The 16,202-nt window shown below is 35.7% G+C and overlaps 1 protein-coding gene and 1 long non-coding RNA gene across 2 annotated transcripts; one reads left to right on the top strand and one right to left on the bottom strand.

The window, feature by feature from the left end:
• Nucleotides 1–447: 447 nt before the first annotated feature.
• Nucleotides 448–2,063, top strand: LOC110385869 (uncharacterized). The gene is made up of 2 exons (XM_021350525.3): nucleotides 448–763; nucleotides 857–2,063. Exons 1-2 carry the CDS (start codon nucleotides 742–744, stop codon nucleotides 1,705–1,707), a joined length of 873 nt encoding a protein of 290 aa, XP_021206200.1. The 5' UTR covers nucleotides 448–741; the 3' UTR covers nucleotides 1,708–2,063.
• A 6,014-nt stretch (nucleotides 2,064–8,077) lies between these two features.
• LOC134200681 (uncharacterized) lies at nucleotides 8,078–14,124 on the bottom strand. Its single transcript, XR_009975695.1, has 2 exons — nucleotides 13,158–14,124; nucleotides 8,078–8,431 (listed from the first exon to the last, which is right to left on the bottom strand). It is a non-coding gene; the product is annotated as an uncharacterized LOC134200681 (long non-coding RNA).
• Between the last annotated feature and the right edge of the window lie 2,078 nt (nucleotides 14,125–16,202).

Raw genomic sequence — 16,202 nt, 5'->3', positions numbered from 1 at the left:
AGTTGTGGGATGAGTGATTAGTTATGGGAACTTATCATCTTGCAGACTCATGAATAGCTTACGGATTATACTTTTTAATGTTTGTTCAATAAAAAAACTACACAACTAACAATAGAATTTAATTATACAAAAGTAAATCTTTACTTACCATTAATAAGGAAAATAATAAAAGATATCTTAAACAATATATAGTTACTAATCGGTCCTTAATAAATTATATTATATAAAATTACCCGAAATAAAAAACTTTTTTTTTTATAAAATGATAAATAATAATACATTCGCCTGCTTTTGTCATATATTACTAAAAAAAATAAAGACTTTTAGATATGCCTTATTACAGCGTGGTGTGACTTGTAAAAAAATATTACGTTCCGTTGCGTAACAGTTTGGCTTAAAAATATAAAATCTATTTTGTATTGACATAATGATTACTTTTGATGGCAACTATTTTTACTACTAATGGCATTTCAAACTGCCATCGCCAGTTTGATAACGATCTGTCAAAAACGTATGCTTTCAACGGCCGAATAATATGGATTGCTATTTATTATATTTGTAATAAGTTTACCAGAAACCAGATGTCACAAATAAACTTTAAAGAATATCAATATGTTTGAAATAAATTTCCTGAAAACAAAACACCCACATGTTACTACTGGGACCATAAGATTAACCAAAAAACGCGGAATGATAACGTAAGCGATCAGATCTGACTAAACTGGCAAAACAAACAAAAAAATGCGCGGATTTTGGAGGAAAAGTAAGTTTTGTTTTTGATTCTATCGAATAAATTTTTATCATGACTTAAAAAGAGTAAAGCCATATCTACACTTATTTACTCTTAAATTTCTAGAAGGCTTAAAAGCTAAAAAGAGAGCTACAAAACAAACACAAACACAAAGGAGAAAGAGAAAACCACGTAAACGTAAAAAGAATTGTTGCACTAGATGCGTTCTTGGCATTTGTAATTGGTTTTGCAGACGAATAAAAAGGCGTATCAGAAGGAAGCTCTTTGGACCTCCCAAGATCAATCTCGAGGAATTCGAAACAGCCGATGTTAATTTTGATGCGATCAAAGATTATTTTCCGGAGAAGAAACTTTCAAACCAAATTAAAAACTTGTCTGTCCTAACAATTTTTAAGAACCATAAAAAGCTGTCGAAACTCAACATTTCTTTGAGTCATTTAGATTTAATAGAAGGCTTAGAAGCTGAAGATTTGAAAAAGAAGTTTTCAATAAAGGGATCGAGAGGAACTTTATTGGAACAAATGGTAGAAGATTATAAGAAAGGCAATCTCTCTTCGGCTGGTTTATCGGATAAATCTAAGTTCAATTTTAAAAAATTAGATAAGGATCGAATAAACAGTATGTTGGATGCATATAAAGAACAAAAAATGAAAAGTAAGATATCACTTAAATTGTTAAATGTTAACGAATTGAAAAGAAAGCACTCTCTCAGTACTTCTAAAGAGAAAATCCTACAGAAAGTGATTGCAGATTACAAAAAAGGAAAAATATCACAAACTGCGATGGTCAGCCTACAAAGACTTCGAAGTAAAAAGTTAAGTAAGGAGGAGTTAAATAAAATCTTGCAAAATTACGAGAAAACTCAGAAAAAGAAACGTATAACACTATTTCCAGGACTTTCAAAAATAAGCGAATTCAAAAGTGCGATCGGAGATGCTGTAAAATTTTCTTTTTGAGACTATACAAAATTTGCTATAAGCGTTTTTAGATTTTGTTTATGAGATACGTAAATAGGAAAAGGAATTGATCTTTAAAGTAATACTGATGATTTACGCTTTATCGTTATTTACATGTCTAGAATTATACTTAACTAGTCAAACTCGGTCTGCTTTGCTGGCCGATATATGATTTGACTTTGAGTCTATTGCTACCAAACTTCACAAGGTCACTCCAGAGGGTGATTTTCAAAAAATCTCTTGAAGATTTCATTGGAATCGGTCCTGTTGTTTCGGAGTATAGAACATACATTTATCGACATTTATATATGTATTGTGTAAATATTACTTATTTTCGTAAATATTACTTATTTATACTGTTTTATTTTCATTCAAAAGACCTTAGTCTATTTTAACATGAATCGGTTCAGTTGTTTCGGAGTATAGAACATACACTTATCGACATTTATATTGCTTCAAACCGAAATGCATTACTGCTTCACGGCAGAAATAGGCAGGGCGGTGGTACCTACCCGTGCGAACTCACAAGAGGTCCGTCCACCAGTTAATAATTGTCTTTTAGAAACTTAAAAATTTTCTCAGGCCAAAAGCGCAGTTTATCTCTGCATAAAATCTTCAATATTGTACTGCTATGTATAAAAACCAACGTTTCATAAAAGCCCACAAAGTAACTGTTGTTATTACATGATATTGCGAGAATAAAAATTGAAGAATTAAATTGCATAGTAAGAAAAGCGAGGGTTAGGGTTTTCATCATTTGAAACAAATCAAAGTGGTAGCTGTGCTAATAATAGTTCACTGCCTGATTTTTTTTACGGAAGGCATAGAAGTAACATTACAAAAAAGTATTCCCGAGATCCCTTGGGAATAGTAAAAAAAAAGTGAAAATTAATATAACATTGTAGTTTGTATACAATTTGTTGTACAGATCATTTGAATGTGTACATTTTAGAGCTTCGATTAATAGGATTAAAACAATTTGGCTCTGCCAAGCAAAGATACCCGTACGTTGGAACATTTCCTTTTATCGTTTCTTATGGACTTGTGTCTATGACGTAATTTTAACACGCTTTAAGCTTAGAATAATATGAATGTGGTGACGAGATGAAAATGGGAAATAAATTAGTTGAAAATAACTTGACATTTAAATCATAACGCATATGTAACGCTTATAATGTAATTCAATCGAAAGAAACAAAATATTTATGCTGGCTGTACGTTATTCCAACGTTAATTGAAACGCATAACTTTGCGATAAGCAACATGAGATACTGTCGGATATTCACGGTTAGTTCCCTTCGTATTCATATTCAATTTAATTATATTTTGTATGTTTACATTTTTTGATACACGTACTTACAAGTTTAGTGGACTGTCATTTTAGAAACAACACGTTTTCAGATAATAATATTTACCGCGAAAACGGCAGCAGCTAGAATTTCTACTGAGGGTATTGAATATAACAATCAAAATGACAAACAACAGATTCAGCGAAATGCGAGTCATTATAAATCTATTGAGAACAGCAACGGGCAAAAGTTGAAAAGTCGATGCTGCCCTTATGATTTTGACAGTAGCCGTTGTAAAATCGTGGACGACAGAGTTCTTTGTGGATATAATCGAAATGTTGGATCGCCCAAAACGAAAGAGAATATTGTAGATTTGCATGGAGGTTGTAGATTGAGAGGGGGTAGACTTGAATGCGGATACCAGACTGGTCCCTTTACGAACTCCCGAAGGCCACCGGCAACGTGGAAAAATCTTCCAAACACTCAAAATGATGTTCAGTATGAGGATCATAAAATTGAAACGCAAAAAGAATCGTCGAGCGAAAAAAATGATGCTTTTCAAGACATAAAACGACTGAAAATGATCAATACTCATACGACAAAAGGATTTGGTGAAGCAATAACTAGATGTATTGAAGTACGCGATCGGGTTGTGTGTAAACAGATGTAGGTAATTGAACGAAAATCAAGGACATATATATATTTTAGGACTAAAAACAAACAAGTCATGACGAGTGATCCTGTTTTTAATAAAATAAAATCTATTTTTTAAACAAATTCGAATGAATTAATTGTCCTATTGACATAAACTTGTTTAAAACATCAGAGCGGATCTGCAAATGCTTTATGAAAATGTATGAATCTAAATTACATAATTAGGAGAAAATTATAATAGAAGAGATGTGTCAGTAGTATTTGAATATATTGGGTTATAGCATTTTATTACACTGTTTAAACTTTGAACATTATTTAGATGTTACTTAATAAGAAATAAAATTTCTAACTAAAGCAAAGAGACTCGAAGTTTTTCAAATAAATCTATAGATAAATATGTGAAGTCATCGCGTTTTAGATAAGTATTTCCTTTTTTTAAATATGATTTGCTTGCGGAGTTTGAATTTAGGCAAAGTCGCATAGTTCCCTTAAATCAGCTTCGCTAGCATCAAATGCTTAAGACCAAAAAGACTGTAGCGTGTAAGTTGATTAAAAAAAATTAATCGAAAGATTTTCGTTGCGTGCTACAATTAAAAATGCAAATAAAATCTTTATATGTACATATATTATTATTAATGTGAATGTATATATTCATTTATATATACTTATATCTTGATATTATGATCGTTTAGAAGTAATGATTAATCATCATATAAAGTACCGAAATTTAAATTCAGAATCTTTTTTTTACGTTGCAATAACATTTGGCTCTAAGAGCTGACTTCACGTCTTATGTAATTAGAAATGAATAAAATAGTGAGGAGACTGTGCAAGTCAAACAAACTAGCTTCCTACGGCTTAATTTTTTAACTTACACGTTTATCTTCACTCAAATACTTTTCATTCCAAAATAAATAGTAGCAGCTGACTAAGAGTTTTCGTATATAATATATAGGTAATTAAAAATAATTCATTGCAAGAAGTTGAATCCCTATAAAAGGAAATGAATGAAAGAACTTGTTTTTCATGCAGCAAAATTGGATCGTCTGATTTTGCAAAAATAACTCGAGAATGATGATGATGACACGTTTTTAAATGAAATTTAGTAGGAGTGAAACCGTGGTCACCGTGGCCGTATCTTGCGTATACGGATTGCCTGAGAAACAGAACATTCCTTATAGTTTTATTGGTGTCACCTGGAGTCAAAAATTGCAAATGACATATAATGTTGCATAAACAGGAAGGTAAGGTGTCGAGGAACCATTGTAACGCAGCGTTCCGTTTCGCGGGGCAACGGTAGCCAAAGGGATTGTGACTCAGGTCCGTGCCGCGACGACCCACCGCCCGCGCACCTATTGCACCATTTGCAGTTTGCACCCCCTATGAGTGCGCGCCAGACCATAGATGATACACCACGTCCTTACGGATCCATCAGATCCAATAACCTTTGCACTAGACGCCTTCAGCTCTAACACTAGGAGCAGGCTTAGGGACCCCGGTAACCGTACTCGTCGAACTCGACAAAGAGTTCGACGTGCAACCTAACCCATGAATCAGCTCGCTGAGTTTCTCGCCGGTTCTTCTCAGCGGGTCGCAATTCCGATCCGGTAGTAGATTCAATCACGAAGCAGCTGCTCTTGAGCTGTTAGGTCTCCTTTGGAGGCGCTCGGGCAGCTGTTAGGAAATCCCACCCCTTCTGGCTAAGCCTTTGCTCGCCCACCTGTCCTGGTGAAACTGGAAAGGCCTCCGGGCCACCAGCAATCCTTCAATTATAAAAAAAAAAGATTATGCACTTAATACGCCAGACTCTGAAGCAGCAAACACGCGTCCCCGGTCGATACCGGAACTGACAACCCGAGAGTCTCATGCCAGTCGGGCACCCAACATTAAACCATTAACTTTTGTTTTTCAACTAAACGTGACTCCGTATACTAATTTAAATTTTGGTTACAGGTAGTTAAACGAGTTTGTCGAGTTTCTTGTTTCAAAATTGTATAATCTGTGATACAATTGCGTATTCGCGCTTGGCATTCTTGTTTCTGATTTATTACTATCATTTCCGAGCCACGAGCAACAACCACACCTTTTTATGCAAATCGTGATGATCGAGTTTTGCATAAAAGGTTTTATGCATGATACGAGTGGTACCGTAAACTCAACAACAAGTGGGCCGTAGGCTTGTACGCATCTAGGCATAAAAATTCAAACATATACGTGATTGTTTATTATTCGTTATTTTTTAAATTTTCATTCGGATTATGAAGACCTAAAAAAGAAAAGGTCTTAAATTTTTCGAATCATATAAATATCATATAGACCGATCACATAGAATAATCTAATTTTTTATTTATTATAGTAGTAGCAGGTTCACGAATAGCCCGTATAAACTCAGAGGGAAGGTGTGAAAGCTTGCATCGGAAAAGATCACTACAATATATTTAAAATTTTCAATCAACGTTTGATAAAATAAAATATATGTCCAATAGCACAAATTAGTAGACAGTTGGTGTTTTTACGAAGGGGCCCATCTACGAAACAGAGAATAATTTTATTAATATATTCGGACATGTTAATAATATTCAATGCGCGATATTTTTTATTAACTTTATTCAGTTCATGGAGACATGGTAATAAGATTGTACCTATTGAGTTTCTCATCGATTCTTCTAAGTGGGTCGCGATTCCGATCTGGTGGTAGATTCAGCGAAGAACTATTCTTGTTAGGGCAGATGTTAGCAAATTCTCCAAGACTGAGCCAAGTGAGCTTACATTCAGTGAAGCCAGAATAGCGCCATGAGGCTACTGGCAGTCGGTGGGCTACGCTAAAAAAGAGTTTTTTTTTTCTTTTTTCCTACCTAAGCTGATAGTCTTGAGAGGCTATTTCAGCGTAACCGTAACTAGTAGGTGAGCTCGCGGGGCTTAGACCTAACACGATCCCTAGCAAGAGCCGTGCTTCGCAGAATCTACCACCGGATCGGAAACGCGACCCACTGAGAAGATCCGACGAGAAACTCAGTGGGCTGTGTCTGTGGGTTAATTCACTCATCGAGCCCTTCGTTGCAAGCGACGGACTCCACGAGAACGATGACCGGTGCTTGAAGTGCCTAAAAGCACCGTTAGTGGATCGGGTGGATCCGAAATGACGTGTTTTGGGCGACGTCGACTGCTTTCCATTGTGTCCGCAGGATCGGGAGTGCATTGAAGAGTAAGCCGTGGTAGTATCTGTGATCTTACCATAGTTACGCACGTTACTTGACTATGTCCAGAACTCTTTCTGTCGATGTTTACAACGAAACATTTGCGCGCTTAGTTCCGAAGATTAAGATGACTAATATTCCAATACAAACTACAATAAACAACTTTATGATTAAATTAATAATTTATATCGAGGTATTTGAATACAAATTTAGGGTATTTTATATTTGCACATACATAATTATGTAGGTAAAGTATAGATGTTGCTTCTATTTCATTTTATATGTTAGATATTTAAATAATAAAAGAAACTTAATATATTTCTTCGGTAGCTATACTTTTTTTTTGGTCAGGAGGAAATCGCCGGACTGCGGTAGCTATACTTAGCTTCTTTTATCTAAATGTTTTTCATCGTTGATTTGCTATTATAAATGGTGTAGGTGATTAAAGATTTAAAAACTGTTCTTATTTAATTCGTTCTTTCTTTGATTTTGTAAATGTAATTGTTTTTTAATTTCAAAATCTAATTAAGAAATAGAAATTTCCGAATTTTTTTTTCTTGTTTTTTTGGTAATCGTTTTTAGCGAATAACTGACGTTAATTTATCCAGACAAGTTGACGAACTCGTCTAGTGATTATACATCTATGCAGAATTATAAAAAAGTTTATTAATCCAGAAAAATCACGTACTTAACCGCATCGATTCTGCATTCCAGATTGTAGTGCCCTCACGGAAAGGTTTCATATGATTCGATTTCCATCTGCGTATTAAAAAACTTCACTAACAATATGGAACATAAAAAAATTGAAACAGAATATATACGAAACGTAATATATGAAAGTTTTTAATTCATAAAAATGTGAGTATCAAGATCATGCTTCGCCGTTGACATACATAGAACACTTATTAATTAAGCTGTTAATATCTCCAAATGAATGAAAATGTTATGTTTTTAAATTGCTCGAGCGCCATCTATGACACGTTGATGGTAAATTGTGATATATGTAACTATATATAGATGTACTCGGTATCATCCGTAGTTGTAAGTATGTACAATGTTTTAATTCAAACAGATGAAAGGCATACGAACTCATGGAACACATATAAACAAACAATAGAGTTTAATCAGATAGAGATTTAAATTTGAGCTGCAAATAACTCAACAAGGCAAATTTTCACGTCTACTTACTCGTACCATCATCTTCAGAATATTGTTGAAAAAAAAAAGCAATTTGTATAATAATAAATACATATATCTATTTAAATTATCAGTCACAATTTTTTCAATCAATATTATTAATACTATTCTAACAAAAACTCTATGCCTTCAAGTTGAGTTTCCATATCTTTGTTTCCATCATCCGACAGCATCATGAAAATCTGCTTCATAGTTCTAGATTCTTTATCGTCTTTAGGGAACACCTCGTCCAGGTAATTGGTTATAACTTCGGATAAACTGCGTCTTCCCTTTTTTGACCCAAAAAAGCTTGGTAACCAGTTTTGGATGAAACCATCGCAAGTGGTCAGGATTATTGCTAGGGTAATGGTAATAATCAGAAATTTTGTAAGGTCCATTGAAATTTTCCTGTAAAGAGCATAAATTTTAAATTAAAGGGCCGTCTGGTGTAGTGGTAAGTGACATGGTCACTACACAAGGGGGTCGCGGGTTCGAATCCCGCCAAGGGAAGATATTTGTATGATAAATATAAATGTCTTTTCCAGGGTTATGGATGTATATTAAAATATATGTATGTGTAAAATCTTACATTTATTTCCGTTATCTGGTACCTGTAACACAAGTTCTTTACGAACTTATCACGGGACCAGTTAACGTGGCGTGATTGTTAGTAAATATTTATTTATTTATTTATTAATCATAATTAATATTTGGTATATAAAGCTAAGGTGGTAATTATTTTTTATTGAAACCGCAATTTTCAGAACAATTTCGGGCCTTAAATCATCAATACCTTGCTTGTTTTTTTATTTCTACCTAGTCGCTAGTAGCATAAAGGGCTATTCAACTATCCACGGACCGGTAGGTGAGCTCACGAAATTGCTAACACTGGCTCTGGCAGGAACAGTGTTTGATCTATTGCGATCGGATCGGAATCGCGGCTCACACAGAAGATCCGGCGAGAAACTCGGTGGGTATTTAAGTATCTATCATCTGAAATCTCTTTGGGAGTGTTCAATGTTCGAAGCAGTCCTTTTAAATGTCTTACCGTACATTTGTTAGTTAGTTAAGCAGGTAGGGTGTAAGAGGACTGCTTTCGAAGGCAAAACGCCAAGTAACGACTACAGTATCATAAATAGACAACAAACATCTATGACTAAGTTAAGTACCTGTTATTTTATTATGTTTTTATGCTTTGTGAGCCTGCAGTATAAAACTAATGTTTTTGGGAGATGCTCGTTGCGCTCTCTCGAGTCCTGGGACACCTTTTTTTTTATTGGTAGGTTAGATGGGTAGACGAGCTCACAGCCCACCTTGTGTTACTGGAGCTCATAGACATTTACAACGTAAATGCGCCACCCACCTTGAGATATAAGTTGTAAGGTCTCAGTATAGTTACAACGGCTGCCTCACCCTTCAAGCCGAAACGCATTATTGCTTCACGACGGAAATAGGCGCGGTGGCGGTACCTACCCGTGTGTACTCACATGAGGTCCTACCACCAGTAATCCACCCGACATCATTGATTCTAAGTGAGATCCATTGCGTGCACGGTATGTTACAAAAGAAAAATGTAAAATTCCTGTCGGTTAAATTGTTTGATACCTACTTAAAGCTGTTGTGTTCGAAGAAAACGTAACAGTAATAATAATGAGACTTCGGCCGATTACCGCTTGATTACTTTATGACTTTTTAAAGATTCCTTTCACAAGGCGCTTTCTAGTATTTATATGCTAAATTATTCTCAGAAAATGGTCTGTAGTTTTCATAAGAAGTTCGATTATGTAATAAAGCGAACTGATACATTTCATTGTGAGATCTTTTATGCTTGCGTCACTTTTAATGACTTGTAATGCGGCACAGGTTCTGGCTTTCGTACATGCACTTACAGGTGGTTAGGACCTCTTGTGAGTCCGCACGGGTAGGTACCACCACCCTGCCTATTTCTGTCGTGAAGCAGTAATGCGTTTCGGTTTGAAGGGCGGAGCAGCCGTTGTAACTATACCGAGACATTATAACTCATATCTCAAGGTGGGTGGCGCATTTACGTTGTAGATGTCTATGGGCTCCGGTAATCACTTAACACCAGGTGGGCTGTGAGCTCGTCCATCTAGGCAATAAAAAAAAGTGTTTAGACTTCATTTTGCTGTACTCTATGAGTGGAAGATTCAACTGACCTGAAGTGGATGCTGGAGCCCACAGGTGATGTCCATGTGTAGGCCGCCGTGATGTTGTTACCCAACTTGAGACATGAGGTCTAAGTTTTCATTGTATTATAAAACAGCTGTCCTACCTTATAAATCGCAATGCATGATTAGACGAATCCCACAACAAAACTAAAACACTGGCCACAATACATCGTTTTTTTTTTGTTCAGGAGGAAATCGCCGGACTTCCGCCCTTCACTGGGGATGGCGGGCGGGGTATGTCAGAGTCGAACTGACTAAAACCTCCTGTCGCTCAACAACCAAGTCCAAACCTCGCAGAACAAATGAAAAGTCAAAAGGTGGAAAGCGCTTAGTGCGGAGCACATCTCTCCCATCACCCTCCCCCTCGGGACGCCGGACTGGCGGTCGTCGACGTCGTGCCCTCTCGGTCGGCAGGCTGTCCGAAGCCCTCCTAGATGGCACCTGTTAGAGTGAGCTATCCTACGAAATACCCCGCTGGACCAGAACCAGCGTGGGTCGAGGATAGTCGGCCTTCCATCACCCGGATGCTCTTGTGTAAAACGTGTGCAGAGCAGCTTGCACGTCGTCTTCTTAAGCCCCCTCGCCGGTCCCCAGACCGACATGTGAGGTGGACCCGAAACACTTAGAGGGCCAGGGCTTGAGTGAGATCCGCCTCCCTAGCCCCCGCTCGACGGCGGCGGGATTGTGCGTCTCTCACGCGCCCCGCCGCCTCTTTTTGAGAGATGGTGCACTCGCAGAAGTCGAGCATCGCCTTCCACGACTCGTCGTCGCCGAGCATCGATGCCACAACTCTCGGCAACGACAAGTCGGTTCCTATTTTTGCGACGAGGACACGGCGCCACCCCTCCCATGCGGGGCAGGCGACTAGCGTATGCTCTGCCGTGTCCAAGTCGCAACCACAATGGTGGCACTCTGCCGTCGGCTCGGCTGTGATCCGGTGCAGGAACTCACCGAAACACAATACATCGTATTGTAGTGTATATTAACTAAAGAGTAGTCTATACTAATATTATAAAGAGGAAAGATTTGTTTGTTTGTTTGTTTTGAATAGGCTCCGAAACTACTGGACCGATTTGAAAAATTATTTTTCCATTAGAATCCGACATTGTCCCTGATGAATATAGGCTACTTTTTTTAATTTTTTTTTTTTTTTTTTTGGTTTCATGTTTGTTTTAATGTTTCCGAAGCGAAGCGAGGGCGGGTCGCTAGTATTAGCTAAAGAGAATTGACATGTCTTTCTTCAAACAAGGTTTGCGTAGAGTATTCAGCGGGTAACAGCGTCATTTCTCTGTCTCTGTCATTGATGACGTCAATGAACAACGGTTACTCAGGAGGATACTCACTCACAATAAGGTGAATACGGGTTCGAATGCCTACAAGGGCAATAATAAAATTTTATGCATATTTTAGTTGTATTTGACAGGAAGGTTTCTTAATTTGAAACTTTGAGGACGAAGTTACGTGTATGATCTATATTTATACATTTTATACATACTGGTTTTATTTTAATTTTAAGCCACTTTGAAAAATTGAGAAACTATATTCATTGAAAAGAACTACACGTCAAATTTAATGATCTAACAGGTGTGTGCGATCTTTTTAGTAATATAAATTATTGAATTAAGAATCTAATTAAAATTAATTTAATTGAGATAATGAGTTTATTTGACTTTGTAAAATTAAAGTGTAGTAATGTTCGTTTTTTTTTGGTTTTAGAGATCTATTTGCATGTATTTTTAAATAACGTATTTTACTTTCTGACTTTCTCTATTATCCACAGCTTAGGTTGAAATGTTTTGTTTTATTTAATTATAAAAAATACTTTGCTAGGTATTATTTTAATTAGTAATTTATTTCAAAAATATTAACGTCAAGTTCATTTGTTTATTTTTAAACGTCTTAATTATAAATAATTAAACCATTAGTATTTTAATTAAGGACACGTTCAAAGATATAATAACTGGAAATTAATTTATTGTTCATGGTAATTAGGATCACTATAAAAAGGGTCATTATAAAAATAAGTAGTATCAGAGTTAAGATTAACATCGACTTTGTAACGCGCAGGAAACTTTATACCCGTATTACAAATAAAAAAACAGGAGCTATGTGAAGCTAATAAAACCCAAAATGACAAAACAAAACACAAAAGATGACAGTATTATTGCTTCTTAGACTTATATGGGTGGTATATATACACAATTATGAGAGCTCAATATTATTATTTTAAAATCTATAATAATTTGAAAGTTTTATTGCCTCATGACACTCTTGTATCACTCTTGATAACCTTACGAATGTTATGGTATTTTAGGACATAGAAGAGAACAGAAAATGTAATAATATTACAATAGCACGCATCTTCTACTTTTATTATTGGGATATAAGTAGAAGATACGTCTTTGCAATCGATGAAGTCACAACTGCAGCTACAACAAGATCTTCTCCATCATCAAACTTTATTTTGAGCATTATCTATATACACATATATACAAGTACATTATCTATATGATTGTCAATTTTAAAAAAAAAACCGCTTCCAGTCTAGCCTAGTCTACATTATCTACTATACTCATCTATCCATATACAGTAGAAAAAATATTAATTAAAATATAATATTTACTCTTAAAAAGCGTTGAGGTTCGCTCTAGTTATATCTCTTTTATCGTGGCCACCGCTAACTCGTCGAATCCTCTCAGTGGGTCGCGATTCCGATCCGGTAGAACATTGCTCTTGCTACGCATAAGTAGTGTTAGCAATTCTTTCAGGTTGAGCACGTGAGTTCACGTACGGTTCAATTTCGCGTTTATTTTATAAGTTTCGATTTTTTACAGTTTTCGAGGTCAGGGACGTTATTCGTAGAAGTAGCTTTAATTATTTTATTATCATATCAGTACTTAAGTATGTTTGTGTTCAAAATATTTGAAAATCGTTCTTAGCCTTACCTTCAAAAAAATCCTCAAAAGAAACCAACAATTTAAGCCTGCGTAATGTACGATAATTTACCCATCCGAAGAAAAAAAAACTTTCTTATTTATCACAAAATTATAGATTTAACATTTTTGTGGAATGAATAAGAGTTTATTAAAAATCTTTTTTATCACTTTTTGAATGTTGTAAGCTACGTGCAAGGTATATCGGAAATGACAGTCACTTGTCACCACTTCCACTTAACTGTGCTGGTCGCTTCTTCGATGAAGCTATCCCCACACTACTTTCCATTGGTTATGGCATAATACTATGTAACTGGGTCTCTTTTACCCACTGTATAATTGCTTGGAATCTGTGTGTGTTTTTGAATAAAATATCATGCACACTTTAATTTTTTTGTGTTAGTCGGATTTCTATATCATACTTATGTGTTATAGCATTGTTTTACCATATTTTTTTTATAGTCTTTGTTAGCAGACGAACACCTAATGGTGAGCAGTTACCGTCGCCCATGGACGTCAGCAATGCCCGGGGCAGAACCAAGCTGTTGCCTATCTAAATATTCGTTTATTTAATGTGATTATTCTATATTTAACTTTATAAATTAAGGTAAAATGTATTAATTATCATATGTATTCATAATATATCTTGCGATGAATTGTAATTGTGGTTATACTTTTTATTATTCTCCATAATGGTGCGATTTTTTAAATAAATCAAGTAGGTACTTGAAGTCTTCCTTGTCTAAAAGATAAGTTGGCCGATTTAGTTGTGTCGGTAGATTGGATTATGACGATGTTTGAATACCGGAGGCAAGTATCCATTGTTTTTAGGTAATACTTTCCTAACAGCTCACGATCGATTCGATGATCTGATAATTTTTTTGTTACATTGTGTGCTGTGCGAAAATATCAGAGAAATGTAAGCATCGATCGCAACTTTATATATTATCCGGCTTCAATACGTTAATCTTCATTATTATTTACGGACGTAAATATTTCTGCCCAGTTACTTATTTTCTCTTGTAGGTGTCGAAGGAACACGAGATTATCTTAAGTGGTGACCGTTACTCAGAGACATGTACAGTGCTGGGTTAGCAGCGAAGTCTTTGTCCAGACGTTTTGTAACTCGTTTTTATTTATTATCGAGGTAGTAAGGGGTTCATTAAATTTCCAGAATAAATATTTTCGACTCATAGAATTAGTGCCGATTCGTCCCGTGATCAGCGTTAGTTTTGTAGATTCATTATATAAATCGGACAACGCATACAAACATTATGCACTAGCTTTTGCCCGCGACTTCGTCCGCGTGGAATAGTTCCCAAATAATGCTTTATTTTAGAACAAATTTGGTTAGCATAAAAAACGTTATAGTGAGCCAACCTTAACATATAGACAAATGCTGTCGCGGACTTTTTTTTAGATCTTTTAAAGGGAAACATTTCTGTCATACATTAGTTTTAGCGAAACTTTAACCATTTCTGCAGCGCACGCAGCGGAAGCTCTCAAAAGGGGAAAAAACCCCGATTTGGAAACATTATTTATTGGTGCTCCGCTTGTATTGGTCTCAGCGTGATGTTATATAGCCTTCCTCGATACATGGGCTATCTAACACTGAAATATTTTTTTAAATCGGAGCAGTAGTTCCTAAGATTAGCGCGTTCAAACAAACAAACAGTTCAGCTTTATAATATTAGTATTATTCATATTATTATGCAAATTAATTTACGATATTGTTTGCTGTCCCATGCTAGGAGCGTTGTGTCAACGAAAGTCTCTGAGCGTTTTTAGTTTCTAGCAATATTTACCTAAACTTTCTCTTAAATAATTTATTGAAATTGCAATTAGCGCGTATACCACGTTCTTGGAAACACAAAAAAAAGCGATGATGTCTGTCTATATTTACGTAACACATTAAATTGTTGTTGATTTTTGTACAGGTTACTCACTTTAAGTACGTTGGGTTGTAATCGAAAAAAAGTCATCAGAAAACAAAGTATTTTTACGATTGACCTTCTATTTTTTTAGTAGAGTTATTGTCAAGGATGGGGTATTCAAAATCGGAAAACTATCATACATTTTCAATAAACTACATGGTATAGAACAAAATTGCTTTCTCTGTCCCTATATCTGTCTGTCCCTATGTATGCTTAAATCTTTAAAACTACGCAACGGATTTTAATGCGGTTTTTTTTAATAGATAGAGTGATTGAAGAGAAAGAAGAGAAGAAAGTTTATATGTATAATAACATCCATTAAATAGTGGATAAATTAATAATAAATTACAGTTTCCGAAGCGAAGCGAGAGGGGTCGCTAGTTTTCAATAAATAAGATCACGAGTTTTTAATAAAAAAATCATTTTCTGTCTACAACAAAATTTTAAGAAGGATGCTGTTTCATGCATACTTGTCAATATATTTAGGATAATTAATTTACCATTGACTTTAAATTCACCCTGACCGTTTTGTATATTAGATTTCGTTTATCCCAAAGTTTTTGTTGTTGAGTCCTGCACAATCTTGGCACTAATGAATTGAATTCATAACTTATTCAAGAATCTTTGAAAACGAAATTTCACGATAGTGTTTTGACCGTATTTTCTTAAGGATTTGTTTCAAAGTCACCTAAAATGAGCAAATAGAATTTGAAGTGTATATAGCTAAAATTAAAATGAAACAAACACAATTTTCCTCTCATTCATTATTCAGTTCGTAATCGAAATATAGGTGATGGCTTTCGATATTTTTTGTATGCGGCTATCGTCTGTATTTGTTATTAGTCTGTAACGAACGACGAGTTTCTCGAGACAATGTAAAGTGGAATAATGTTAGAGCCGCAAAGTATTACAAATTTCACCCTATTTTTCTAGTTCTTCTTATCAGCCCAGAGACGTCCACTGCTGGACATGGGCCTCCCCTAAGCCTCGCCACAAAGACCGGTCCTGCGCTGCCTGCATCCAGCGGATCCCCGCGAACCTCGATAGATCGTCGGTCCATCTTATGGGAGGCCTACCCACGCTACGTCTTCCGGTACGCGGTCGGCACTCAAGAACTTTCTAG

Source organism: Bombyx mori, chromosome 19 (assembly GCF_030269925.1).
Source record: "Bombyx mori chromosome 19, ASM3026992v2".
NCBI lineage: Eukaryota > Metazoa > Arthropoda > Insecta > Lepidoptera > Bombycidae > Bombyx > Bombyx mori.
Note: the sequence above shows the minus strand (reverse complement) of the source record. Positions and strands in the feature narration are given on the sequence as shown.

Coding starts and splice junctions, on each gene's coding strand:
- LOC110385869 (XM_021350525.3), top strand. CDS start 742: ATGCGCGGATTTTGGAGGAAAA. Junction 764..856: donor GCGCGGATTTTGGAGGAAAA/GTAAGTTTTGTT, acceptor TTAAATTTCTAG/AAGGCTTAAAAGCTAAAAAG.